This window comes from Kryptolebias marmoratus, linkage group LG16, assembly GCF_001649575.2.
Source record: "Kryptolebias marmoratus isolate JLee-2015 linkage group LG16, ASM164957v2, whole genome shotgun sequence".
NCBI lineage: Eukaryota > Metazoa > Chordata > Actinopteri > Cyprinodontiformes > Rivulidae > Kryptolebias > Kryptolebias marmoratus.
Window position 1 is genome coordinate 3,688,741 of NC_051445.1, and position 26,966 is coordinate 3,715,706.

The window sequence follows — 26,966 nt, forward strand, 5'->3', positions numbered from 1 at the left end:
GTGTGTGTGTGTGTGCGGGTGGGCACTCTCCAGTGTGGTTGTGATTGTGACAAAGAGGCGCAGACTGACGCCCCAGGATGCCTCGATGCAGCCAAATCGATGATGCCATGCAAAATTAATGGGGCTAAGAGGCTGGAAAACAGAGCTCGAATGGACTCTGCAATCAATTTTCCCCCTCTGACCTTAATTAAATGCAGATTAATTAAACTGAAACCACTAAACACAATGTTTTTCCCCTCCAGCAGCTGCTTGGGTATGTATGACGGTGGTACGCACAGATAATCAGCCAGGGTGGACCGCTGATTTGTTTTCATTTTGGGGATTTTAAAAGATGGTGGAGATAAGAGGTGTTCTGCATGAGCGATCGTTTCTGTTTACGGGGTGCATTGTGTGAGTCTTGCATGTGGATGTGCATGTGCTTCCTGGGGGTGGTGGTAACTGTCGCTCATGTAGCTCACCTCAGTGTCTTCCCAGTCAAATACACCATGCCAGACGAGCATGGTGGTTTCAAACATCGGAGCATTCAGACAACAAAAATGGCTGCCATTAAACTTTTTTTTTCTGACAATGGCTGTATTTTGATTGTTGTGAACATTTTGCTCCATGTTTGCAGCATTTAAAGGATTGTCTGTGGTTTTCAAAGTGTTAAATGACTTATTATATATTATATATATATATATATTAGGCATAATATGCTTTGTGAGCTTTTTTCTTCAACACCTCATGATACACATGGATTAAAGTATTGGTATATTGTCTCCAAATATACTAAAACACAGTGGTAGTAACAGAAAACATCCCAGTAGAATATAGTAAGAAATGCCCCACACATTGCATTTTAGTGTCAGATGCAAGCGGTTAAAGTGAAGCGTTATTGCTGATGGATTTGACTGATTCAGTTTTTTTTTACATGCATGAATTTTATTTTATTAGGAATTTGAATTTGTTTCACCAGGAAACAAGTAGCAAAACAAAATTACCAATAGAGTTGCTGCATTTATTCCTGTAAGCGAGGACAACTAAATGGCATCCATCTGTCAATATTTCATTATTCCCACCTGTGGCCTTTCAAAATGTCTCTGGGGTAAGAGCGGCCATTGTTCACAGCATCAGGGGGCACTTAATCAATGACTAGTTGGCAAAAACTAAAGCCACTACGAGTGAAAAGATTCGTAACTGAGCCAATAATAAAAAAAGGAAATACATTGATGGATTTTATTTAAAGCATGATAACGGAACATGAAATTTATTTTGGTGCATGAAACTTATTGAACTGCTTTAATAGATCAAAAGCAAGTTTTATCTTTGCTTTTCTTAAACTATTTATTAGAGAAAACAGGTGGATTAAGAAAAGACTGATTCTTTGTATTTTACATACAGATTACATGTTTATGGTTACATTTGTTGCACAGACAATGCAAACCTCCATGAATGAGACTGCATGTTGGTTTTAGACAAACTTTAAGTGACAACTGTTTAATTTTGAACAAAATGATTTAATTAGTTCTTATCTTTGGCAGAAATTAATATTGTTTTAGGGGAATCTATCATGTTTCTGACCTGCAGCTGAACATGAATTTGATTTCTGCTGCTGTGGTTCTAATTGTGCTTTATGCCCCCCCCACCCCTCCACTTCCACCCATACTTAGGATGATCCTCATTCCCAGAACAAGCTGGAGGACCCGGTGAAGGCTCCGGCCAAGGAAGACGACGCCCTGAACATCCACAACTCCCTGACCCCCAAACACGAGAACCACAAGGTCCTGGGCGAGGAGAACTCCTCGGAGGTAAACTCACTGCAGAACAACATGATGTGAATCAAAGTAAAACGCCTAACAACCCGAGCAACCCGACAACACGACACAGAAAACTTCAAAAGCGCACCGGCAACGGGAACCCCCCCGTAAACCCCCCCTCCCCCCGCTCTCTGTTTGCCCGTTGCCGAGTGAGCCGAACCGGTCAGCCAACCAGCCTGCCAACAAACCAGCCAACCAACTCAGTCTGCAACTGTCTCCGACACGGCACCACTGCCACAAGCGGCCAAAAACCATACACCACCGTCCCCGTCACCCCCACCCAGCTGATAGTAACCCCACCCAACCCACCTCACCCTTCAACAGACCATGCCCCTGTTTTGAAGCTCCGCCCCTCTCATTGCTGTCACTCTGCACCCCCTTTTCTTTTTCACCTGAACACATTCACACACACACACGAGGCACATACACATACTGTGAAAAGATGAACACGCTTATATGTAAACACACACACTTACACACACACACACACACGTCTCCCCCTTCCCTGCCTGCATTGGTGTATTTTGTAAAAAGAAAGAAATCATACAGAAGTTTAAAACGTGCGTAAAAAGTTGTTGTAAAAAAAAAATAAAAAAGATAATGCTACTGAGAGGTTTTGATGTTTGTCTGACTAATCCAGTGAGTATGTATAAATATTGGGAACAAACTTGTTTTGCTTGGATTCATTTAAAAGAAGCAACACAATGTGTCTTGGTTTTGATCGATGTGGTTTCTAATCCTTTGATGTACTTGTTTTTTTTGTTTTTTTTTGTACTTTTTTGGAACTTCAGACAAAGAATAAACAAATGAAATTCAGACAGTTGTTGAAATAAACCTTTTTAAAATGACCTCTCTGGTTCCTGTGTTTTCCTCCGTGTCGTCTCCTGCTTTTCCCCTCCCTCTGAAATCCTACGCTCTCTGCATGGCTTTGAACGCATCGTCTGCAGTCCTTGCTGTCACACGTGCACTTTCATGCTCACACAGCCGTCGTCAGGGTTAAATACATTCTGATTTCTTTATTTCCAAATCTACAGCTTCTTCTTTTCAGATTAGATTCTAATTAAAAGGTTAATATCACTTCTGATTATTAGAACAACTTTTAAGACTGAAATGTGCGGCGCTGCAAGCTTTCAACCTGCATGCGACTCCGCACATATTTGAGCTGAGAGACGTTTTCAGCTGCAGAAAAGAAGTCCGGTTGCTTTGATTTTGAATTCTTAGGAGCAAATTGATGTAAATTTTAAAAGAAATGAACATCACAAGCTCCTCTAGTTTGTATTTTCTTAGAACCTTCACACACGGATTACATTTAGTTTTCTTTCTTGTCATAGAAAATATCTTAAAGCATAAAATCAACAGAAAAATGTTACTCTGAACTAAATCAAATGGTCCAGTTTGAAAGATTTTACTCCAGTTGTTTTCCGACATGCACTTCTGAAATGTGGGTCCACACTCAACGTAAACAAAGTACTTTTATCAGCATACTTTAGTGAACAAATCTGAACATAAATGCATCTAAATTGTTGAACTTTTGGATTCCAAAGTGCTCCTCCATCAACATCAACATTGTTGACCTATTTTCAGTCACTTTGGTTCTTTCTGAAGGCAAACAAACACGTGGTAGAAAGCAGTCGTTTTTTTAAAGACACTTTAACCATTTATATGAGAAAACTGTTGTGCAGATTTTTTTGACTGGTCTTAATGACATTGCAGTGAGTATTGATAATATCTACTAATTGCAAACTTTGCTTTTTTTTAATACCATACCAGTTTTATTTATAAAGCCCTAAATTATTGTACAGTATAATATAAAAGACATGACAGCAATTAGGAAAGACTTAAAAACAAAGTAAAATAAACTTAGATGGTGTCAAAAGCCAAGAAAACCTGATGAGTATTTCACAACTAAACTTATGTTTGTCTAAATATGCTCATAGATTAATAAATATAATAATATTTTCTAACCTGGTTTTCATCAAAACTTTTCAAAAAACTTTGGATATTTGTATTACAGCTTCAAATTACTGTGCAAATATAGATTCAGACATAAGTGACCCTAAATAATCCATAAAGTCTGTATTCTTTATAATAAAACATACAAGGCCAAGTCTGAGAGCTCACACCAACAAACTGAGCTCAAATTCCTGCACAGCAAACTGCTAGAAAAGGTTCTGACTTGCACTTAAAACTTGCGGTGCTTTTCCCTCAGCTGTGTTTTGGTCATAAACATTTGGTACCAATCAATTTTTCGGCACAACGTCAGCGTGCGTCACATGTTGAACTACCCTCCAGACTGACCTGCTGGCGAGTCGCTGATGAGTCAAATCATTCTCTAATTCTTCATTTACATATGAACTTGACAAACCCCAGCCATTTTTCTCCATTTAAAGAGAAAAGGCAAATGAGAATTTGCACAATCTGCCTAGAAGAATAAAAAATGACAACAAGAGCTCAGATTTTCTAGTTTGGAAACTAATTAATTCTTTGTAATGTTAAGTGAATTTTAAAACATTTAATAAGAATTAGCTGTTATAAAACTAAAGCAAAAGAGTGACTTCCTTCTTCCAGGGTTCGGCTAAATTCAGCTGGGTGTAGAAAGAGATGGGTGTGCTGGAAAAATTTACTCAGAGTTGGATTCAGTAGATATTTATTTAGTATAAATCTTAACAACTCTCTGAATGAGATTTAGGAAAAGGTGACAAGATTCTGTTGTGACCTCAGACATCTAAACATGTGTTTTCATGCACAGAAGGAAATGTTTAAAAATAAAAGATTTGGTGTAGATTTCCGGATTATTGTCTTCTTACTTTGATCCATTTAAAGTCTCATAATTCAAACTACTTATCAAACTGGGGTTGCACAAACAGTCTGGACTGATCAGGATGGGAGGAACTCTGCAGATAAAAAGATTTGTTGATGGATCGATTCATAGATTCTTCTTGCTTCTGAAAAACATTGCCATGGCCTTAACAGGAAGTCTTGCAAACATTTAATGGGAAAGTTGCTCATATCTCTATGAAATATGGATGAAAACAAAAAAATCAGCAAGTTTGATGATGTGACTGTGAGGTTTTCCATCTCCAATGGCTCTACTGTTTGAGAAATTGTCCTCGCAGCACATAAATCACGACAGCAAACACCAAGAACCGGTCTGCTGCTTCTGCATGTTTCCTTCCTCCAGAGATGCTTACTCTGTTTCCAGCTGGACTCACACTTGCTGACATGCTTAAACTCGCAAATAAAATCACCTCTGAGTGCACATGCAGTGTTTTACCAGAACGAGATGATAAACACATCTGCAGCAGACTTCTGAGTTTGGTTGTTAAAAATAACAATATGCAAAAACAGGTGTATTTATACGGTTTCAGAGGATAAAATGAAAAGAATACTGCAACTGATGGTTTACATCTTTGTAGGAACAAGGTTCTGGTTTACAGACACAGAAGGAGCACAAGTTTCAAAGTCATTCCAGTCAAGTAAAAAAGACTGTTTGCTGCTGAAGAGAACGTCAGTTAAGAATATTGTACAGAATATTTTAAATCATTAGATATGTTGTCAGGTCAAGAAAATTATGAAAAAATATGCAAAATTTGACTTCAAATTGCACTAAATTTTCACTCACATCTAGTTTGTGACATATGTAACAACATTCATGTCACATTCCTGCAAATTACCCGATCGTTTCTTTGTCTTAATTTAGTCACAAAATGTCTTAATTGTGTCTCCATCGTGTCCCAGTTTGATTGCAAGTTATTCTCTTTTTTGTTTCCAGACAGTCACAGTTTGGTTGCATAGATTACTAAAGGCAGAATCTCACTAGACTGCAGCTATCGGAGACTAGTTGGCTGCTCAAAATTTCGAGACAACAGGCACATTTGTTCATTGCTGTCTCACTGAATTCAGAGTATTTGTGACTAAATGACCAGTTAGACATGTGGCTGCATTTAGAGTAGCTGTTTTTTAAAATCACAGCCTATTTTTGTATGTCTGACTTGCAAAACTGCATTTTTGTACACATTATTTTGTTGCCCTCCTCAGCCCATATCATACCCTCCTTTTGAAATGAAGATATGCAGATTTGGATCAGTTCTTTATCATTATTATTGTAATCAGTTAACATTGATGTGTTTTTAGACCTGGACATATTTTCTGTCAGAGCTCCTTATGCAGGTGCTAAAATACAGACAGGTTAGAGACTCCCGTGACAAAATCGAGAAGGGTTTGAGACAGGTTTGAGACACCAGCGGCGACTCTGTGATCACTATGAGAGAAAATTTGTTGCATACATTTTTTGAACATTCTCAAAATTCAAGCAACAAGGCTGCAAGATATTTTGGAGCCCTCTTGGAGAATATTGTTCACAGCCTCCAATAGTCGCTTAAATGAAGTCTATTCAAATCCCAAATATTTATTTTATTGTTTCTAACCATGCAGACAAATATTGGCTCTTTGGTCTGAAAGTGGACTCTGAATCCTAGAAGTTGGTTCCCACAGACACACACTTGTTCTTTGAGGCCTGATAAACAGCTATGAATGTGTCTCAGATGAGGCCTGCCGCCTTTTGTCAAGTTCCTCCTTTGGTTCACAGGAAAAGTAACAGCTTAAACAACAGCTTTGTGCTGGATCCTTCCCAGGGCGGAGGGGTAATGGATGGAGGGTGGGGGGGGGAGGTCTGGGTACCCTTCCCTTTCTTCAGATAAAAAGACAGAGGACTGAGGGAGCTTTCAGCCCTTCCAAAAGGTAAAATAAAAGACTTTTTTGGAAAAACAAAATAGCAAACAGCAGTAGGCTTGCTACAAAAACAGCAACAGCAGCAATTATTGCTCTCTTTATTCCTGTCAGGCGTTAACACACTCGTACAGAGACACATTCTGGCACAGGACTGAACGCGTTCAAACACACACATCACAGCGCTGAAGCAAGGCCCACTAAACTGAAACAAGAGAAGCTAAAAGTACCAGCGGACACCATGGCAACAAGTGGGCATTATCAAAAAAGAGACTGAGATCATCTTATGATGGGAAGTGATGGAGTTCTAGATATTTTGTTCAAAAAAGGAAGATAAAATTATCCACAATCTCACACATTATTATGATATCTTGCATGATGTGTTAGTGCTTGGAGTATGTGTTGTGAATGACTCTCAGCTACTACTACACCAAATTTGAGCTCAATATCTAAAATTATCGGCGGTATAGCCACTTTTCTGTAAGCTAAAGTTGATTAAATGAGTTGAAAAGTTCGTCAGCTGTAGCCAGTAATTACTTAACGAGAGTTTCATTGAAATCCATCCAGTGCTACATGAGATATTTTGCTGAAAAATCAAACTAGAGTTGATTTAAATATTATTGGCAAAGTTTTAAACACAGATGTTGTCAATTCGTGCTCACATTTTAAGCTGGAGATCAGGCTCAGCTTTCACCACACCAGATTTTAGCTCCATGTTTGTAAAACTGTCTGAGTTACACTCAGAGAGCTAAGGTCGTACTTTAAGGCAAGCAGCCACTCGGAAAAAGCTCTGTCTTTTTCCTTTTATTTAACCTGTCTGAAGACTATCTAAAAAGACAAGTTTTATTCGCAACATCTTTACACTCGATCCTTCAAAGTGATGCCTTAAAGGCAATAAAACAGCAGAAAAGCGACACAGACAGAACATGAAGGGGAGCTAAGTGTGTTTTTCAAGCCCTCTAAGCTTTTAAGCAGCGTCTCTGCATCCCTCTCTTCATCTTGTCCCTTGTTTTCACTTTCACTTATCTGCTGCTGGCAGCAATTTTATGCATCCTCAGACAGAGAGCACCGTTGCCATGGAAACCCTGTCTGAAGCTACAGTTTTGAATCCAAACTCTGCGACCTCGGGCTCCTTTCGCCTTCAGACGCACACGCTCGCTCACTCGCTCCCAGACAGACAGGCCAAACAGATTAAAAGACTTGTGCAGCTTCACTGTCATCTAGTAATGTACTGCAGACCATCAGGGAATTAAAAACGACGCTTAGCTCCACTTTAGGCTCAGCGTTTCACTGTGTGACCTCTTCAGACAACCCTGATCTGTCCTGTCACAGAGAACTGTCCTCATCAAGACTTCAGTCAGATTTAGTTTCTGTGTTGGCAACAAATTTGATCTCATGTTAAAGGATGTTGATCAAATAATCCAAAACGATTCCTTGTGTCATTTCTATGCTGACATAATGTTCATTTATACATTATTTCATGCCTGAAATGATTTGCTAATAACAAGCCTAAAAATAATTATCACCAACTGAGGCTGTAATGCCATCTTTTCTAAACACAAGACGATCTTAGTTTAAAACAGTCATGAAAGGCAGCTAAGCCTTTAATTTAATTTGTTTTGAATTTGCCAAATGTGCCTATGCTTCACATAAAAAGGTAATAAGGGTTGAAAAGATAGCAGGAAAAGCAACAGGGAGGCTGAAAGCGTGTGAAGATTGTATCTTCCTCTGATGCTCTGCGTTGAGCCAGATGGGAGCTGGGATTCAGCAGCAGCTGCTGATTGGCTAACGGTGGAGTGGAACGATGATGTTGGGATCCTGAAGTAAACGTCATGATTGGCTGATTCAAATATTAGTCCATGCACACACACACACACACACACACACGTACGCCATCTTGTGTGTTAAACATACACGGAACCAACAATATTAGTTTTACATTTCCAAATGCTTCCATGTGCTTTCAGGCACAGGCAGAAATGAGCACAGTTTGAGTTTGACATGCAGACACACAGAAGCACACAGAGAGCCTCGCAAATCTGCCTGAGAAGCCAGGATTGAAAAGACCAGAAGAGACTGAAAGAGGTGCGGGAGAAAGAGTTTTTTCTTTCTTTCTTTCTTTTTTAAACTCCTCAACCACCCCCACACCCTCATAATTCTAAAGGCATCAGTCTGGCACTGTCTAGTTTACTAATGAGGCTTGGAGGAAGGCTGCTGATCAGACTCTCTGGCTTTTTTTTCTTCTGATCTGGAGGAAATCTGGGGATTCCTTACCAGCTCAGAAAAGAGCGACTCCCCAGTTCTCCCAGTCCCTCACACACATGTAAGTGTGTGTGAGGGACTGGTTTCCCAGCAGGACAGTGTGATGGAAGCAACTTCAGAGAACTGAAGGTGGTGTGTCCCAGTGGTTTGCCTCAGCAGAGACACCTAATAGGCACCTAATAATAGGTATAATTTTAATTATATTAAGTTAATGTTTAATGATTGGCTTTAAAAACCAAAAGCACAATGAACAAGGAGGAGCAGTGAGGATTATAACCAGTTACATCATATGTTCAGAAATTATTCTCTGAGGTTTAAACGTCCTTATTTACCTGTCAGTCATCCATCCATCCATCCATTTTCTTTCCCCGCTTCTCCTTTCTGGGTCACAGGGAGCTGGTGCCTACCTCCAGCCATCACCTGTCAGTCATGTGTAAAATAAATATTTCTGTCATTTTATTTTTATATTTGCACGCCTTTAACTGTTCTCTTTCTGCGCTGAAAGGTGACCATTGACTTGGAGCTCTACCTCAACAAAAAGGCCAAGTTAAAAACTTCCAGAGGACCTGCTGCAAAATATGACGTCTACCTCTACAGGGCGCCCCAGGCCAAAACCCGAGTCCCAAACGGGGAAAGTGTCAAAACTGTCAGTAACGGTCCCAGCAGAACCAGGGGCCGAGTTTTAAGGTGGGAGGATGATTTGTACCCACCTTCTTCTCCTCCCTGTTCCATCTACAGCCCAGTAAGTACTCGCTCGCAGCAGCCCAAACCGCAGACAGTATACCCCTACGACCTCTGACAAACAGTCCCCTTACATGTCCCTGTCCCTGTCCCTGTCCCTGTCCCGGCTGATCACAGACGTGGCTCTGTCACTGAGCTTGTTGCTTTTTTGTTGGAGTTTATGAGAAGAACTAAAACTGATATTGAAAAAAAAAAGAAACTTACTGTGGACTTTCCCTTTCTGTGCTTAAACGTAACGCCATGAACATGAAGAATCTAGGAGGAGGTGGGGGCGTTGTCTCTCCCTAAACAAGTCTCTGAATTCATAGTTTTATGGGTCATTTGTTCATATTCTTAAATGCATCAACCTCATAAATGCTACCACAGGCAGCTGAAGGTATTGTTCATCCTGATCAACAACTCATAACATGCATTTCCTCAAATGTAACTCATTATTATTATTATTATTATGAGTCTTTGAGCATTTTCACCAGGAAGCAAACATCGTTCTCAAGTTTTAGTTTTAACAAGCAGCCAACTCTTTAAAAAACTAGAAAGGAGCGGGATGGTTTCATTACGAACAGGACTTTAGAAGCAACTGCCTTCTTACTTCTAGGTTATGTTTTTGCAATAAATGGCATTATATAAAAATTCTTTTGTCACTTTCTTGTTTGTTCTCGACAATAAAAGCTCTAGAACCTCTAGTGCTTATGTAGATGGTATCATTTGATATTTTGTCTGTTTTTTCATTGTAAGCTTTTCTTGCAGACAAATTAGTTGCACTTCAGTCTCTTCAGTTTTTGCTTTGTCATCTGTCAGTTTCAGACTTACAAATCGTTTTCCAGCTACAGCAGACAGAGATTTGGCTAAAAACATGTGAATTTATGTGATTAGACACCGTATTAGAGCTGATTGGAATCGAGGTTGGTGGTTGGAAACAAACAAAACTTGAAATCCAGTCCTCATTTTACAGAAGGTGTGAACTTTTGCTAAAAGCTGGCATTAAATTTACAAAGCAACGCTTTATTTTGTTTATTGGTTTAATCATAAACAGAATGAATAATTACCTATTGGACTATAATCAACATCTACAATAAAGAATAATGAGCTTCAATTTTATGTGTCCTGAGAGAAAAATAAAGACCAGATAAACTTTAAGATTTATTGCAGTTACAGCTGATCTCACGACTTGAGCTGTTGAAGAGATACACACTGCCATCTGCTGACTTTAAAAGCCATTTTGTTTAAAGGTTTATTCATCTGATTTAGCTCTCCTGACCAGTAGGGGTCACTGTAGGGAGCACTGTCCGCAAACTGAATCAAACAAAAAATGACAAAGAAGATGCCATGCGCAGACAAAGATCGTCTATAACACCAAAACTTAAGATCAACTCTGCTGTTGATCCGAAATATTTTTAAAGATCTGTAAGGGGTACGTCAGGTGAAAAAAATGTTTTTGTAAGGGAAGACAATATTTTTTCTGACATGCCTCTTACAGGGCTCTGTAAAGTCACAATATCTAACTGCTAGAATTTACAAAAATGTATTTCATTGTATGGTTTATACAAACTTAGAAAGATTTTTTTGTATTCATATATTATTATTGGTCTTATAAAATAGTCATCTCAAGTCTACGGATGATCTGTATCTTACCTCATGTTCAATGAAATTTTGTCTACATGTTTAGTTTTTTTTCCCCCAGCAAAATACACATTATGGAGTTTGCTTTTTACTCCTATAAAATTTAAAGGAAACTTTAGGAAAAAATCGTCCTTTTTCTGTGTAAGCTCTTGTTTGTTTGTGAAATTCGTTTTGAAGGGAGACCTCTCTTTTTTAAATAAACCCATCTTTGTCCCCACGCTAGCTGACGTGACGTCACTCCATCGGCTCGCTCTGAGCAGCTTTAGCATCGACAGAAGTTTTTTCCATTTTAAATTCACTGTAATCTTAGTCTGTTTTTACTGACGAATGCACAATACAGGTGCTTAGAGTTTGTATTTTAGATGATTTTTTTTCAGCATTAATTGATTGGTTTTAACACTGTTATTTATGATTAGTTAGCTTAGCTAGGTAGGTTAGCACAATGTTTACAGAGCTCAACAGCATCCTGAACGCCTCACCTGACAGCTTCACACAGGTAGGAATTCAACATTTTTAACCTAAAACCGCCACTAAAACATCACTATTTGCTTTATTATAATGCAAATCATTGTTTTACGTGCTAGCTATACTGTATTTAAGTTAGTTTTTGTTTGCAGCAAGCCTAGCTGTTAATTTAAGCTTAGTTTTTTTCAATATGTTTAATTAAAAATATACATATTCGTTGTTTCTGACACCAGGGAGAATTCATCCTGGTTTCTGACAGACAGAGTGATGCTTCTTTCCTCATTCACCACTTTCTCTCTTTCTACCTGCGAGGTGAGTTGTTACACTTGTCAGTAGCTGGTGAATTTTATAACATTTTAGGGATATAATTGAACAGCCATGACATGTGATCTCCATTTTAGCCCGATGCAGAGTATGTTTTCTGGGTCTGGTCCAATCCTTTTGCCACTACAATGCAGTCGGTCAAAGACTGGTGAGTACCTTCCTCCTGCTGTGTGTGTTTCACATTTATTGTTGGATTTTGAGTTGGTGAGAACTATAATGTGATGTTGTTTGATATTTTTATGTGAAATGTGTGGATTCAGGGTGTCAGTTTAACACAAGCAAAGGAGAAAGGGCAGCTGATCTTTCTTGAAGGACTGAAAGAGTCCCTTTCAATTCTGATTCCACATGAAAACAACACTGAACATCAAGCTATGAACTTCCTCAGGTACAGGCAAATAATACTGTTTTTTTTTGTTATATAGTAAACATTACTCCCCTGTGTAGCTTTTGATCATTCATCTCTCCTATTTCTTTTCTGTCTTTACGCAGGGATCCTGCCGTCGGCCTGCGGAGTCTTTATGAGTTTGTTCGGTCCGGTCTGACGGGTTCAGGCAGCAGTGAGGAAGGAGCAGAGGAGTGGGGACCGCCTGTGCTGCTGGTGGACGACCTCAGCGTCCTGCTGAGCCTGGGGGTCGGCACAGGAGCCGTGTTGGACTTCAGTCACTACTGCAGAGCCACTGCCTGCTCTCAGCTACAGGTTGGACTTTCTGCAACTGTCTCTTATTCAAAATGATTATTTGAATGACTAAAATACCTAAATGGCTTTAAACGTGACCACAGGGGAACATGGTGATGCTAGTACGCTGCAATGGGGACGAGGAGGAGGACGGAGATGAAGGCTCAGAGTGGCTCCTGAAGGGCCTGTCTCACCAGTGCAGCCTCGCTCTTCATGTTCAGGGTCTCCCCACTGGCTACTGCAAGGACATACATGGACAGGTGTGACACTAACTCAGTTTTTAACTTTAATTCCGCATTTTATCTGTACGACAAAATCTGCATTATTGAAAAGATTTTACAATTATTTTTACAGTTGGTGTTTTTGGTTAACGAAACTACACATCTTTAAAGACGAAAGCTAACTGCTCACAACTAAAACTTCATTAGTTCACTATGTATGTTGCTGGATTAAAATAAAACATTATTTTGCTCAGAGTGGTGATCTGTAAGCACAGCACGTGCCTTACCACAGCAGTAAAGATGCATTAGCACTTGAAACAAACTCCTTCTAGAGCCCTCATATCTAAACCACACCAACAGAAAAACATTAAGACACACTGTCCTTTTTTGAGAAAATTGAAGGCTTTTAAGTTCTCCTTATAGTCCAGAAAATACGGTATTTTCAAATATTATATATTTGGTTGATCTCTGCACATGTGTTGTTAATATTCAATTAAAAAAATTAAGGAAATTAAATTTTCTCACATTCCATGTAGAGCAGTTGTAACAAAATGTTACAACAAGGTTCCATTTAATGTCATTTTCTCTTTTCCTTTCCTGTGTATGAGCGGGAAATTCATAACTTTAGAAAGTGTTGTTGTTTTCTTTACAAGCTTTTTTTTAATTTCAGTGTAAAAATTAACATCATATAAACATCACAAACTGTAGAGCTCCTTGTTTTCCAGGTGGAAGTCTGTTGGAGGATGAGACAAGGTGATGGGCAGCACACCCAGAAAAAACTCTTTCAGTACAAAGTCCACGATAAAGGAGCCTCCTTTTTTGCCCGAGGAACCTCCAGTGCTGTTCTCTAACGGACTCCTTCGTGGTACAACTCGTCCAGATGTAGCAACAGATGTTTCAGTGTCACAGAGGCTGCTGGATGGTCTGCTGCCATCTTGTAAGCACTACATTTGGCTGGTTTCAAGTGTCAACAAAACCCTCTTTCTGTGGAGGAGAGACTCTGATGCTGTCAGCTGACATCCTGCTTCAGGATGTCTGAATCACTCCCTGCCTTTTATTTTTTAAGGAAGACTCCAGACGTGTATTGTTATCAGTATTTGGTTACTTCATCAAATAAAAATTGTGTGCTAGCAGAATATGTAAACATGCTATCAGCTGAAAACGTGGGGTGTCTCAGCATGATGTGCAGTTTGTCCTTAATTAAAATTAAGGACAAAAAGGTTTGTTAAGCTCTTGTGTTTTGCATTTTTGTTCATGTAACAAAAAAAGAAATTGTGTCTTTGTGATAAGTTGCTAATAAAAAAAAAACAAAATACAAATTTCAAATTGGTTTTGGGCTGAGTTGTTTGAACCCTGAGCCACTTGTGGACATTAGAACTGGCTCCTTGGAAGCAAAGTATAAAGAAATGAGGGGTAAAGTGCTGAAAGTAAATATGATAATTAATCAGTTCATGTGATAGAGCCTCGTTATCCCTGTTCATTTATACCACAGGTCTGCAACCTGTGGCTCTTTGAAGCTTTGACCAAAAACAACGTGGACATGAATATTTATATGCTTATAATCATGTTAGTGAAGGTTAGTTTTAGCAATTTCTCGGTCTAGTTTTTTGCAACTGAGTCAATAAAATCTCTTGACAAACTTGTTTCTACACGGTGTGAGCTTTCTCCAAAACATTTGTGAACTTTTTAACAAATTTGAGGCATGTTACCGAGGGAAAAAAAATAACAAATTGCAGTTTTACATATATATCATAAAGTGATATAATACAAGCGAGTGAAAAAAGGCAATTTACAAAAATATGGCAAGTCATTCATCTAACAAGAAAAACAGGGTTAAAGACTTTCCCTTGGTGAAAAATGTAATTAAAGTTGAATTAATCATAGGTTTCTGCTTTTATTACAAGGCATTTAATGAGCCACAATTAAATATTTAACAAATTGGACTCATTTTTATGTTGACTCTAAAACTTTATTAGGAAGTTTTATTATTTCAAAGAGAGGCACTTATTGATTTTCCACAAATACAGACATGACCTTTAAATGGCTGCATGGTTCAGTGTTTATTTATCAACAAGAGTTTGGTCTTTTTTTTCCTCCCGACATTGAACTGCCAATAAATCTCAATTCATTGTGGATTTTTCTCATTTTCAGCACAGTGACATGTCATGACCGGCTGCGTCCTGCAGGGGGCGCTGTGACTCCGCGCTCTGCTCCGTCGCAGGGGTGAGAGGTCGAAGCGGATTTCTTACTGGGATTTGACAAGTTGGGAGTTTTCGTGCGCTGTCACCGTTGTTTTCGTGGAGTTAACCTGCGCGGGTTTTCTTTTTTTCCAGAATAAGGACTAATAGGGCTGTTTTTGTCGTCATTTCATCCAGGACGACCCAGACTGACAGCGATATTTGACGGAATCCTGAAGTTTGTCCAGGCAAGTGCATGAGCAGAGAAGCTAAATAACCCGCTTGCATCAGCTGCTTTAGCTTTAGCTTTAGCTTAGTGGAAAGCATGAAAGCGGTTGGTGTTTATCCTCTTCATAACGAGGACCTATCTGGTTGTTTATGTCGTGTTTTTGTTGTGCTACGTTTTTATTTGGTGACCGTCCTCATACACCCTGAACAAACCGCCTAACGTCTCCAGCAATGCTAACGAATGTGGTGATTTATTCAAGGGCTGTTTTTAAAACATGTTTAATAGGTTCACAAGAGCCTCAACAGATAGGTTTTGACTATGTTATCACTTCTTTTTTTCCTCTCTCTTTTTAGTGTAAACAATTCAAGTAAAGCGCTGGATAACAGGAACACATGTTCACAGGGAAGCTAACGTTGCTAGCTGTTTGCTAAGAGTGTTAGCCTTTAGCTTGGTGCTTCAACAAGCCGAGTCCAGGTCCCGAAACGGTAAAAACATACAGGAAAAAACGTTATTTGTGGTAGGAGAAGGATGTACTGCGCACATTTGTTCCTTATTTGTGTTTATAACAGAGGTAACGATAACAAGACAACGATGTTTACGCTTTTAATGCATCACCTGTCTTTGTTTTGGGTGCTACCTATTGGTTGAGCTGGTTTAGGTTTTATTCAGGTTATCTGATGAACTCGTTTTGGCTTCTTGTGTCAGTATCAAACGTTTTGGCCTGAGGCTTCTTTTTGCAACGTTGTTATCAAGCTAGTAAAGATGCAGAAACCCCCCTGATGGATGATTCATTCTTATGTGATCTGCTCTGTTTTGCTCTTCTTTTTTGTGCAATAAAACCTTAGATTATGTTTTAAATGTCTGCTTTGGAGCTGACCTGTTGGAGCAGCAGCTCTCTGGACCAGCCTGCCATCATGTCTCTGTCAGCTTGTTTCTTGCAGGTGATGTTGCAACATGGTTACATCAGCCCCACCGTCCTGGTGTCTTTTTGTCTTGGGAAATTTACTTCACCACTTACACAGCTTTGATATGCTTCAAGTTGTCAATGCACTGTGGGAGACGCCATTTTGAAGTTTATCAAAAGCATCATTCTATTTAGGACTATGCAGATGATTTCTGCATAACTAATTAGAAAGATATTTAGTGTGGCCTTTTTTTGTCTCATTAAAATATGTAGTGAAAAATTGAGAAATCCATGCGTGGAAGTAGTCTGCGTGGAAGTCGCCCTCTTTCGCATCATTAGTTATTACAACACGGTTACTGATTGACAGAAGTTTTCCTTCTTCTGCCATCAGCCCTGCTTGTAAATGACAGTGATAGAGCTCATTCCAATTGAGCTCGTCTCCTATATGACGGCACTAATAGTCTTTGCTGATCGGTAGCTCCTGCTTCAGAATTATGTAACTGTGTCGCTGAATTTTGATGCAGTTGTGTTGCAAAGAATGGATGCCGTGTGAAGCTCTCTGGAATGTTGGTAGATATTGCTTTTGGCTGTGCAGAGAGTGCCTTGCACAATACATCAAGTTGCTGATTATGCCGCTGGAATCTATAAAGTCCGGAGGGGCTTTCAGGTTGGATATTTTAGGAAGAATTGAAAAGAGGTAAGCTTTTTGAAGTGTACTGTTTTAATGTTAAAATGGAAGATTTAATTTAGTCTGTAAGGCATCTGATTAGGTCATATAGTCCCACCAGGAACTTTAAAAATTAAATTAATCTTGCAATGTGGATCATAGTTATGTCAGGTTTTTGTAAGTAGGTGTGCTGGCTTCTAATGGGAGAACATTTAGATTATTTGTTATATTAGTATTTACTGAGCGTTTTGGTAAAATATTGTGTTTTTGACTGAGCTACTTTACCTGCTGCCCTCCAGTTTTAGTTTTAAGTTTACTGTGTTTCAGTAGACGTGTTCTTTTTATTGCCCCCAGCCATACCAGTTTGACAAATCCCACCAGAAAAGTTTTTCCAAACAATCACTGATCACCTGCCAAAAAGGCTGCAGAGAACCCAAACTCACCAGACTGAGAGGCTGCTGCTTACCAACACTCTGCCGCTGGCTGCTGTTCATTTTCCACTCAGAGTTTGAAGTTTTTGTGTTGCAAAGCCTCGGTCAACCTTGCCATGCTCTCAGGGCATGAAAGTCTGGGCTCCCTGTGACTGGCGTGAAAGACTGAAGTCTGCGACCAGAGGAGGAGGGAGGCGGTGGGAGGGTGGCCGCAGAGCCTGTACCCTGCTTGTGGAGTTTCCGATCAGCTCAATCTTGGATTAGTTTACTGACGGAGATGCCGCTGAGCCTTTGCCAAATCAGGCCTTACAGCTGCACCCACGTAACCCCCGCTTCACTTTGTGAACTGGACTGACCGCAGAGAAATCGAGGCTTTCATTCAGTTTTTTTTTTTTTTTTTAATGAATGCCTGGGCAGACTGCAAGCAGGACGAAAACCTGGCTTAGACTCGACACTCCTACGGAAACAGAGACTCAAAAGACTACTTCAAACGTCTATTTTGGCTTTTGTAAACCCATTGTGCGAGGTTTCTGTTGCTGTGTTTACTGTATAGTGTATTTATAACAGCAGATCAAGAGACTCCTGAGGAGAATTCCTCCCAGGGAATGTTTCCGTTGCTCCCGGGGGGACAAGCCAAGCAGTCGCACTCTCTGCCTGAATCAAGAAGGGAGCACTGTGTCAACCACAAGGCACAGGTTAAGCTAAAAAAACCCAGTGCTTCTGCTTTCAAGGGACGTAAACAGGTGGGATCCCGAGAGATAAACTGGTCTCCCATCAGCAGGTACTGTCTTTTATGATCGACACAGTGGCTGATGTGTTGAGGCATGATTAACTAGAAAAACTGGGCCACTTACAGACATCAGAAAGAGTTAGTTAGAATCAAGTGACTGTGATTTAGCTGCAGGAATATTTGTGTGACAGGAAAACTTTCGTTCTCAACCTGTTTGCTTAGTGAGCACAGAGACGAGAGCCGAGATTGAGTTGATATGGGAAAGCAAAGTGGAGGATTTTTGTTTGAAGCGAGGTGAACCGCCCTCAAGACAAAGATTTCCCGCAGTGTTTGAGTTCAAGTTCACATACCAGCGTTTGGTTTGGACTCAGACACAGAGCGATGGGTTTTAAAAGAACAAACCACTTTTTTCTAATCAAGTAGCTGACCTGTCATTTTACATAAAACTGCCAAACATTTGCAGAATACAGCTTATTTATATATTCAGGTCTTTATTTTGTATTATTTATTTATTTATTGGACCATTTGTTGTAAAAACTGTATGCATTTTTACAAGTTGTTACAAAGACAAAATGCAAACACTTTATAGACTACTCTGTAAAGTGATTTATTAGTAAAATATTAAGATTAATAAATAATGAAATGATGCAGTTTGGATTAGTATTATCTGTGGCTGCAGACCTGGATGATCAAAGTCACTCATCAGCATCACTAATGAGGAAACAGGACAGCTGTGTTCAGCAGTTTCAAGGCTTCGTGTTGTAAAATAAAACGCCTGTTGTTTTCAGTTCTTTTTGGTGTAAATTTGATGGTTGATTCGATTCAAAACATTGAGATCTGGTTGTTTGCGTTGTCCAAGAAAGCCAAAAAACACACACACTGTTCAATTCAACAACAAATAGGAATAAAAATAAATTCTCTGCTGATGTATGGCTCACTTTAACACTAACATGTTTTTACTTGTGCCCGTCAATAAGACTTTAAGACGTTGGCCTACTTTTCACTTTCTGCCTTCCTACCCACATGGAAATACACGCTGTCTTCCAGGAAAATTAGGAATAAACAAGCTGGGTTTTTTCTCCGGGCATGATTGGTTTAAGTGGGATGTTTGCTTCAGTTGGGAATGTGCCCACACCTTTTGGGCCTCTGAATGAGCTGAGTGTTGTCTAGTAAGTGACGGCGATACGAGCTGCTCTGAAGGAAAAACACAGTGTTTTCAGTCGGCAGCGTGTTTGCTAATGCATAGATTATGCAACTCATTTGGTGTCAAGGACAGAGCTGATGTGTGACTTTGTGTAAAGAGATGTAGAATAAGGTTTGCCTTGATAAGTTGATGGAAAATGATAGGAGTAGAAAGTACCCCTGAGTACAGTTTGTGTTGCATTTGTCTAAGAACATTATACTTTGAAAACATGACTTTTTGAAATAATATTAGCTGGTTAAATATGTGCAAACCATACTTTTTATGTTTGTTAAGAAAATTATTGAGCAATGTAATAGACAGCTGCAGTTTTGGCATATCCTTTTGTTTTCATACCAAAAAAAACACCTTCAGGATTTCACAAGATCTGTTGAGACATTTTCACCAGTGTTGAACATTAAGAACATGTACACAAAATATCCAAGAGAGTAGATAAAATCAGTATTCTAATTGCCTTTATGGTGTCTTCGGTTTCTATTCAAGTCTAACTTTTCTTAATTATTTATTGTAATTTTTTATTTCTTAGTTTTTTATGGGTTATTAATCTACTCTTTTTCAAACTTAAGTGTAAAAATACTCAATATCTCATGTCATTTTTTGTAATTATCTAACAAAAACGATGTTTAATTATTTTACCAGGTTAAACTATGACAAAATCAATGGGTCAAAGTGGCTTTTATCTGTTAATTAATAATTGTTTCTATTGTAATCCATCAGTGAACCATTCTTTATGCATGTATTCAGAAAAGGAAAGAAAATGTATATTTTACTTCTTACTATTAAAATTCACAATAGTAAGGTTTTATTTCTCTGACCAAGAATAGAGAAGAAAAACAAAAAATATATATTTTGTTAATAGTTATGTCTGAATAAAGAAAACTAATCAAATCCTCAATTCTCAGATGGAAATTTAGGCTCTCTTTCAGCTAAAATTAAGGAATTTTAAAAGCCTTAGTATTTTATGATAAGATCTGATCACTACAGATAATAAGTTTTTCTTTAAGTTTAAGTTTTATTGAATTAAACACAAAGTTCTTCAGACAGGTATGGAATAAGAAAATAAAAACCTGTTTATAACAAAATAATTACCACATTTTAACCCTTTTGAAAGAATTAATCCTGATATAAAATTATGACTTTGAGTTTAATTACTGGAGAAATGAAACATGTATTTATGATATAGCAGCAAACCTTTTATGATAGTTTAGTTTGGTTTTAAAATGATTCGTTGCTGAACTGTTTGCACGTTTGCTCTCCAAGGCCTCTGGATGCTCCGCGGCGCACTGCCCTCGGCCGCTCAGTGCTTCCCAATGGCCGGGAGTTGACCACGCCCACAAGAATGACGCTGCGCGAGCAGCTGAGGGAGAAGATCTCGGCGGCCTTCTACCGCCACGGGCTGCTGTGTGCCTCCTACCCAGTACCCATCATCCTCTTCACCTCCGCCAGCATCCTCACCTGCTGGTAAGTGTCTCATCATGTGGTGCTTGGGTTTGTCTGCTCAGATTCTGGACCGATACCGTTCAGTTTAATGTCCTCATTTAAACAACGGGTGAGAAATACAGCAATTTCTGTTTCTTGTAACTTTCCACATTGAGCGAGTGTCATTAAAACTTCTCTATTTTTTATTTTTTTTTAAGTCAAAGAGCCTTTTACTCCAATGTTCCTGTCTAGAACAATCAGAAATATTCTGAACGCTTTTAAAAGAAAGTATCTTATGTGTATTTAAAAAAAAAAGATCATTTTTTTACTCTGTATGGGCTTTTTTGGTGCAGTTATAAACATTCTTTCCATCCAATGTGATTGGACAACATGTTGGTAAAATCTGGTTTGTTCTATCAAAACTAGGGGTGCACAATATTAAAAAAAACTTCCAAAGTGAGATATTGATGATTTATTGTGGTCCTTTGTGATATTGATGTTACTCACTGATTTTACAATAAATTGTCAATATATTGTGCAGCCTTAATAAAAACCATGAGTTTATCATATCTGACTTCCACTAAAATAACAACAATAGCAACAAAGCTCTTATTAGTGCTTGTAATATCGATAAGCTTTTATAATAACAGAAGAGAAAAGCAGTCTTGCCACGTACTGTAGCATAGACACACTGATCTGTGCAGAATGAAGGAGGAAACTGGCTCAGTTCAAGGCCATCTGCATACACAGAACAATTCCCTGCTGACCCCACGACACAAACACTCACTTAACACGTGCACATATAATATCTGCTCTTGCTAAATCGCTGGTCCAAACAGAGGACATAGGTCAGAGACTTGCCTGGGCTTCATCTGTGCACGCATTATAAAACAGTATCACCAATCTAAAACACACACATGCACCTGCTGTGCGGTGTTCTGTAAGCACGTTACAGCGGGGGTGATGGCCAAATGGACGACTGACCACCCGTGGGGAGGTGGGGGGGATAAAGAGCTTATCAACGGGGCTGTTAAAGGCAGTACTGGGGCAGAGGTCTGTGAGAAAGTGGCCCTGTGAGAATGGGATGTCTGTCTCTCCATCTGCCTGTCAGGAGGGGGGCTGGTTAAACACAAAAGAAGCTTTTGTGGCGGTACAGTGACCTAGGAGAGTCGAAGAGGCAGGGGGAAGCATAGAGGGTGGGAGGGAAAGAGGGTAGAGGTTTCTATTCAACGAACAAACACATGTTTAAAGTAGAAGAAGTATTTGAACAAGGGAACGAAATGAACATTCAGCGTTTGCATGGACGGCTAATAATAATCAATACCAGTGACCCTGCAAACACTGCCAGGTGCAGAGGTTTCTGTGCCTATGTAAAATTACTCTCAGTCAGTACTTATAAAACCAACAAAGCAGAATTGGTTTCTAACATAAAACCTTCATTTTTTTACCTTAACCAAATGCTCCACCTTTAAATCATTTTCATAATTGTGATTATGAAAATGAAAATTAAAATCTGGATAAACTGATACGTGTAGCCCAATTGAGATTCCCTTTGCTTTGCTATTTTTGTGTTTTTTCAAGCATACAAATGTTCCTCTTAGATGTTTTCTTGTGGCAGAGAGCAAACAAGGAACATTGTGTGTAATCTTTTTTTAAAATTAATAACAATCCCAATGTTTCCTGCCATCAGTTTCACCTTTCCTGTGTTGATCACCCCTTCAACATCCTTGATAACTTGCTTCCGCTGCACACGCACAGACAAGTAAGAGGTTTTGTCTGGAGGTTTTTGGTTCAATCGGACCAACCCATTTCCAGGAGAAAGAGGGAGCCAGATTTTTCAGGTAGCACGTTTGACAGGATCTAGCAAGAACAGCCAGAGGTGCGGGTTTAATCTTTGCAGAACTGGAAACACCCAGCTTTACTGTGACCATATTTTCACTCAGTTCTTGGAAACTGTCAAGTTCTATCATTGACTGCATTCAACGGCTTTGTTGTTTGAATATGTTTGAAGAAAAGCTTGTAGTTTGTGTTCAACATTTAGTTTGATATTTGCCTTCTTTCTCTGTCCGGACTCTGTCCTCTGGCAGCTATCCGTTACTGAGGCTTCCACTGCCCGGGACGGGTCCTGTGGAATTCACCACAGGGGTGCGAGACTACAGCGTCCCTTCCCAGGAGGCTCAGGGAGACCTAGGAGAACGGCCTGACTGGGTAGGAGAAGAAAGGGCGCAATAAATACAAAATGTTTTTGTGTCTTTATAGTTTTTGACCACTGTTCCCATCTTCTACATTCATTTCTTTAATTTCAAACCAATTCTAATCTTAAATCTGAGTTTGCACTCCTGAAAATAAGCTAAAATATATAAAAAGCTTAAATAAATTCTCAGATTTACACCAATACTAGTAAGTCTGCACAAAAGCATTGCGTGGAGCAGTGCTACACTAACATATCACTAGTTGCTTAAAGAGGAAACCGTTTAAGTTTCATTGTTTCCGAATGAGTTATGTACATCTTCCCTGTGGATGTGTGTGTGTGTGTGTGTGTGCTGTAGTACCATGGACCTCCGGTTGCCTACATTCAGCAGGTGCTGGTGAAGGCGGCGGTGTCTCCGTGGGACAACAACCTGGTGATGGTAGATGTGTTTCGGTCGCCTCTTGGGAAAGTTTTTAGTCTGCTGGAGGAGATCCGCAACCATGTCCACTCTGACAGGTGAATACATCCACACTTGTAGGTAACATAGAAAGATGTGCTTTGATTCCTTAAAAAATGAATAATATGCAGTAGAAATAAAGGTAGTAAGTATCTCACTGGGCTGCGACTTCTGGAGAGATGTTGGCGCCACAAAGTTGTGAGAAATTAGGCAAATTTATGGTTGCAGTCTCACTGAATTCTAATTGGTTGTAACCAAGTGACCAGCGAGCCATGCAACTGTGTTTTGAGCAGGCAGTTTTTTTAAAATCTCTTATTTTTGTGTACATTTCTTGCAAAAATGTATTGTAGGCCTTGCACATTTTTTCACTGCACCCTCCTTGGCCTGTTGTGTAACCACCCCTGCAGCCACCAGCACGTTTATTATTTAATCTACTGGAGTACACTTTTAAAATGAAGTTGGATAGATTTTTTTATTAATATTATTATTTATCATCACCATGGTAAACCTGTACATTCAGGGCTGTATCCTTGAATGTTTTCTGTAATCTGGAGCTCCTGTTTAGGGATCAAAATACAGTTCTAGCACTCTAAAATTTACAAAAACTAAACTGAGAAGGGTTCGGGATGGGTTTGAGATATCTGTGACAACTATTTTAAGAGAAAATGTATTACTCAAACTTTTTGAACATGTGTAAAACTTAAGAAACAAGATTGCCAGGCTCTGTGACTCAGGCGAGGAAATCTGGAACCTCAGCAAACGTTTCAAGCCATTTTGGAGACTCATTCATGAATCCACCATTTAGTCACCAACAGTCACAGCCCAGTGAGATCATACCATATCTGATTATGTTCAGGAACTATGGATTGCAAAAATCCCTAAATGTGTTAGGCACTATTTATTGTTGTTTGTAAATAAAATGGCCTCTCCTTCTTGCTGAACATCAACCTGCATTAAAAACATTAAAAACATCCGTCACCCTGAGCTGTGCAGAAAAACCCCTAACCCTAACCCCTAACCCCCACCCCTAACCTGTTGTAGCTGCAAGGTCTGTAAGTTGTACTTTGAAGTTTCTTGTTTGACAACTGAACTCGACAAGTTCTGACTTGTGTAATAAGCTATGGTTTGTTTACCTTATATATCATTAAATTAATGTAAAGATCAACTCAGATCAATAAACAAAGCTCATCAAAGGCTAAAATTGATATGCATCTTTGAGTGCTTTCAACTACTCATCGTTTTCTAATACCCCTTTCCCTTTTTTCTTTCATTTCTATCTTCCATGTGTCTTTTCATGTCAGCTCTGGCATTCGCAGCCTGGAGTCACTTTGTCTCCAGGTGACAGACCTGTTTCCAGGGTTACGGCGGATGCAATCGGTGCTGCCAGAACACGGCTGTCTGCTCGTCTCTCCTGGCAACTACTGGCAGAATCAGCGGGATCTGTTCGACTCGGACCCTGACCTCCTCAAGACCATCCAGAAACATGAGCCGAAAGGTCTGCACACCTCAGCAACTCTGCGAGGTAAAGCTCAGAAAGCCCCCGGGGGGGGGGGGCTGAAACACAGCGTCTGTTTGTGTAAAAAGAATCAGCAACAACGGATTTATCTGTTCGAAGTTTGTAGGGGAGTTATTTTAGTCACTGCCATCAAACTCTAGGAGCAGGGGGAATGCCATAAAATTTCTTAGAGCTTATGGTATTGGTCATCCTTTTATATTATTTATACATAAATAATTTGCTCTTTAATTTTTTTATCTAGATATGTTAGATTTAGTCTGTCAAAATGCAACAAAAGGCTGAAAAGTAAAGGCAAAAGGAAGGGCCTTGTTTGGAGTAATCTTGGAGAATTCCCCATTAGTAACTGTATGGAGGTAGTGAGAAAGGGTTAGTCATATTAGTGACCTAAGAGGCCTTTATAATGACTAAGAACAAAAGGTTTCATTTCTTTCATTTATTTTTGTAAAACTTTACCCACTGACACACTGAACGAAGTCATCCTCCCTGGCTGCCCAAAGCCAAGTCAGCATTTTACTTTGCTTTCCAGCTCGAGTGATTTATAGGTGGGGTGTTGTTCCTAGAACCTGAATCAGTCACAACTTCCCATCCAGATACGTGGGACTGAGTGTTTTTGACATTGTGCTGATGGAAGATTATACTTTCAGTCATCTGTTAAAAGCCAGATGGTTTAAAAATCCACAACACTGTCAATTAAGAATAAGCAGAACGCACCAATTTGATTAAAGATTGAGATTGTTTATTCATTTAGATTTATAGTTATAAATATGTGATTGTGAATAAAAATTCCAACTATTTTTTCTGCGTATCACAGATCTGTTTTACCAATAGCTGCCTCTGGCTGGTGTCGATCTGATTATAGAGCATTAATCAGAGTTTTATGGGTGACATTAATGATAATCTCCAAGTTTCCTCACATATAACAACTACTCCTGTGTTTTCCTAATTCCTGAAGGGTGACTGCTGGTCACGTTGAAGTCATTTGCAAGACATGAGGGCTGAATTGACAACATTTTATTATTTAAGTGAATGCGCTGCAGTTTGTGTCTTTAACATCATAAGTTTGTGTGCGTGTCTTCAGACCTGCTGTTTGGCGTTCCTGGAAAGTACACAGGAGTCAGTCACTACAACAGGAAGAGAGTGGTGACGTACACGATCACTGTGGTTCTCTCCAGCTATGATGCAAGGTGAGCTGCAACTAAAAATAAAAACCTGCTTTTTTAATGATCCTTTCCTGCCTTTTAAAACTATGAATAAACACCTCTGACTGGAATGACCTTTTAGATCTCAATGCTTCCTTTGTTTCACATGAAGGATGATTTAATTATAAAATCATTTTCATATGAGTCCTACTGGTTTACAGTGCCCCATTCGTTTTAAGCATTAGGATTCTGTAGAGCGATGTAATACTCATTAAGAGTGTTGGATTACTCTTCATCTGTTGCACTAATGTTGTTTAGCTTCGTATGGTTTGTCCAGTTGTAGAAGTTAAATTCCTGCTCGCTGCCATAGAATAAATTACTTTAAACAAATGCTTGGATACCTTTGGAGTTTGCATGCTTACACTTATTTTTTCGGGTTTGCTAGCAGCCTTACCCATGCCAGGTGAATTTGTCAGCTTTGACATGATAAATGTTTGCAGCTGAGGCTTTTTGATAAATGGATGGGTTACACTGCTCTATTATGTGTTTTAGAAAAGTCATCACTTCTATATTTACAAATAACAACTGCCTTTTAGTTATATATTACATGTTACATTACTTCATGTCATAGGCGCCGGAACCACTGGGGCCAGGGGGCCATTGGCCCCCCCACTTTCCGGCCCTGCCACTGCGCTGTCACCAAAAGGTTTCTGCAGATGCGATAGCGCAGAGCCGGGGTTGGGATCATTAACACATGAAAAAAGGCTCTGGCTCTGATACGTCCGTGTCTGGAACAATTCTGTATTCTATTGCCACATCTAGTCTAAATGCAGCATTTACAGCATCTGTGGCGACATTTTCTTTCCAATGCACCATTGGGATGAAGAGAGAGAGAGAGAGAAAAAAGAAAGTTTTCGGCTCATATTCGTTAACGGCTCCTCCAGTCAGACCAAATGCTCCACTTCGCCCAGAGAGCGGATACTTTTTGCTGTTAGGTCAACAAAATAATGGTGCAATATATATATTTTTTCTCTCTTTGGTCGTTCAAAACCCAGCTATCGATTCGGAATCG

General features: G+C 39.4%; 3 protein-coding genes across 12 annotated transcripts in view; all 3 read left to right on the forward strand.

Annotated features, from left to right (window-relative positions):
* cspg5a (chondroitin sulfate proteoglycan 5a) overlaps positions 1-2,645 on the forward strand; it is a 44,917-nt gene extending 42,272 nt beyond the window's left edge. For 7 of the 9 annotated variants that reach the window (XM_017428602.3, XM_017428604.3, XM_017428609.3 and 4 more), the window contains one exon: positions 1,650-2,645. In XM_017428602.3, the coding sequence (XP_017284091.1) occupies positions 1,650-1,817 (168 nt within the window). In that variant the 3' untranslated portion in view covers positions 1,818-2,645. The other 2 variants (XM_017428608.3, XM_017428607.3) reach the window with 2 other exon arrangements.
* An 8,703-nt stretch (positions 2,646-11,348) lies between these two features.
* Positions 11,349-14,448, forward strand: elp6 (elongator acetyltransferase complex subunit 6). The gene is made up of 7 exons (XM_017428587.3): positions 11,349-11,643; positions 11,846-11,924; positions 12,014-12,084; positions 12,197-12,321; positions 12,426-12,633; positions 12,717-12,872; positions 13,559-14,448. Exons 1-7 carry the CDS (start codon positions 11,590-11,592, stop codon positions 13,682-13,684), a joined length of 819 nt encoding a protein of 272 aa, XP_017284076.1. The 5' UTR covers positions 11,349-11,589; the 3' UTR covers positions 13,685-14,448.
* Positions 14,449-15,061: 613 nt separating this feature from the next.
* The window catches only part of LOC108243290 (SREBF chaperone), a 28,582-nt gene continuing 16,677 nt past the window's right edge, over positions 15,062-26,966 (forward strand). The window contains exons 1-6 of one of the 2 annotated variants that reach the window (XM_025008689.2): positions 15,062-15,258; positions 20,433-20,633; positions 22,679-22,799; positions 23,141-23,298; positions 24,541-24,761; positions 25,834-25,939. In XM_025008689.2, the coding sequence (XP_024864457.1) occupies positions 20,512-20,633; positions 22,679-22,799; positions 23,141-23,298; positions 24,541-24,761; positions 25,834-25,939 (728 nt within the window). In that variant the 5' untranslated portion in view covers positions 15,062-15,258; positions 20,433-20,511. Of the gene's footprint in view, positions 15,259-17,762; positions 18,023-20,432; positions 20,634-22,678; positions 22,800-23,140; positions 23,299-24,540; positions 24,762-25,833; positions 25,940-26,966 lie in introns of those variants that run through there. The other variant, XM_017428623.3, reaches the window with a different exon arrangement.

Bases quoted from the DNA above. Each gene is read 5' to 3' on its own strand.
- elp6 (XM_017428587.3), top strand. From the start codon at position 11,590: ATGTTTACAGAGCTCAACAGCATCCTGAACGCCTCACCTGACAGCTTC. The intron at 11,925-12,013 runs GTGAGTTGTTAC...TCTCCATTTTAG, and splicing joins TCTCTCTTTCTACCTGCGAG to CCCGATGCAGAGTATGTTTT. The intron at 12,634-12,716 runs GTTGGACTTTCT...ACGTGACCACAG, and splicing joins CTGCCTGCTCTCAGCTACAG to GGGAACATGGTGATGCTAGT.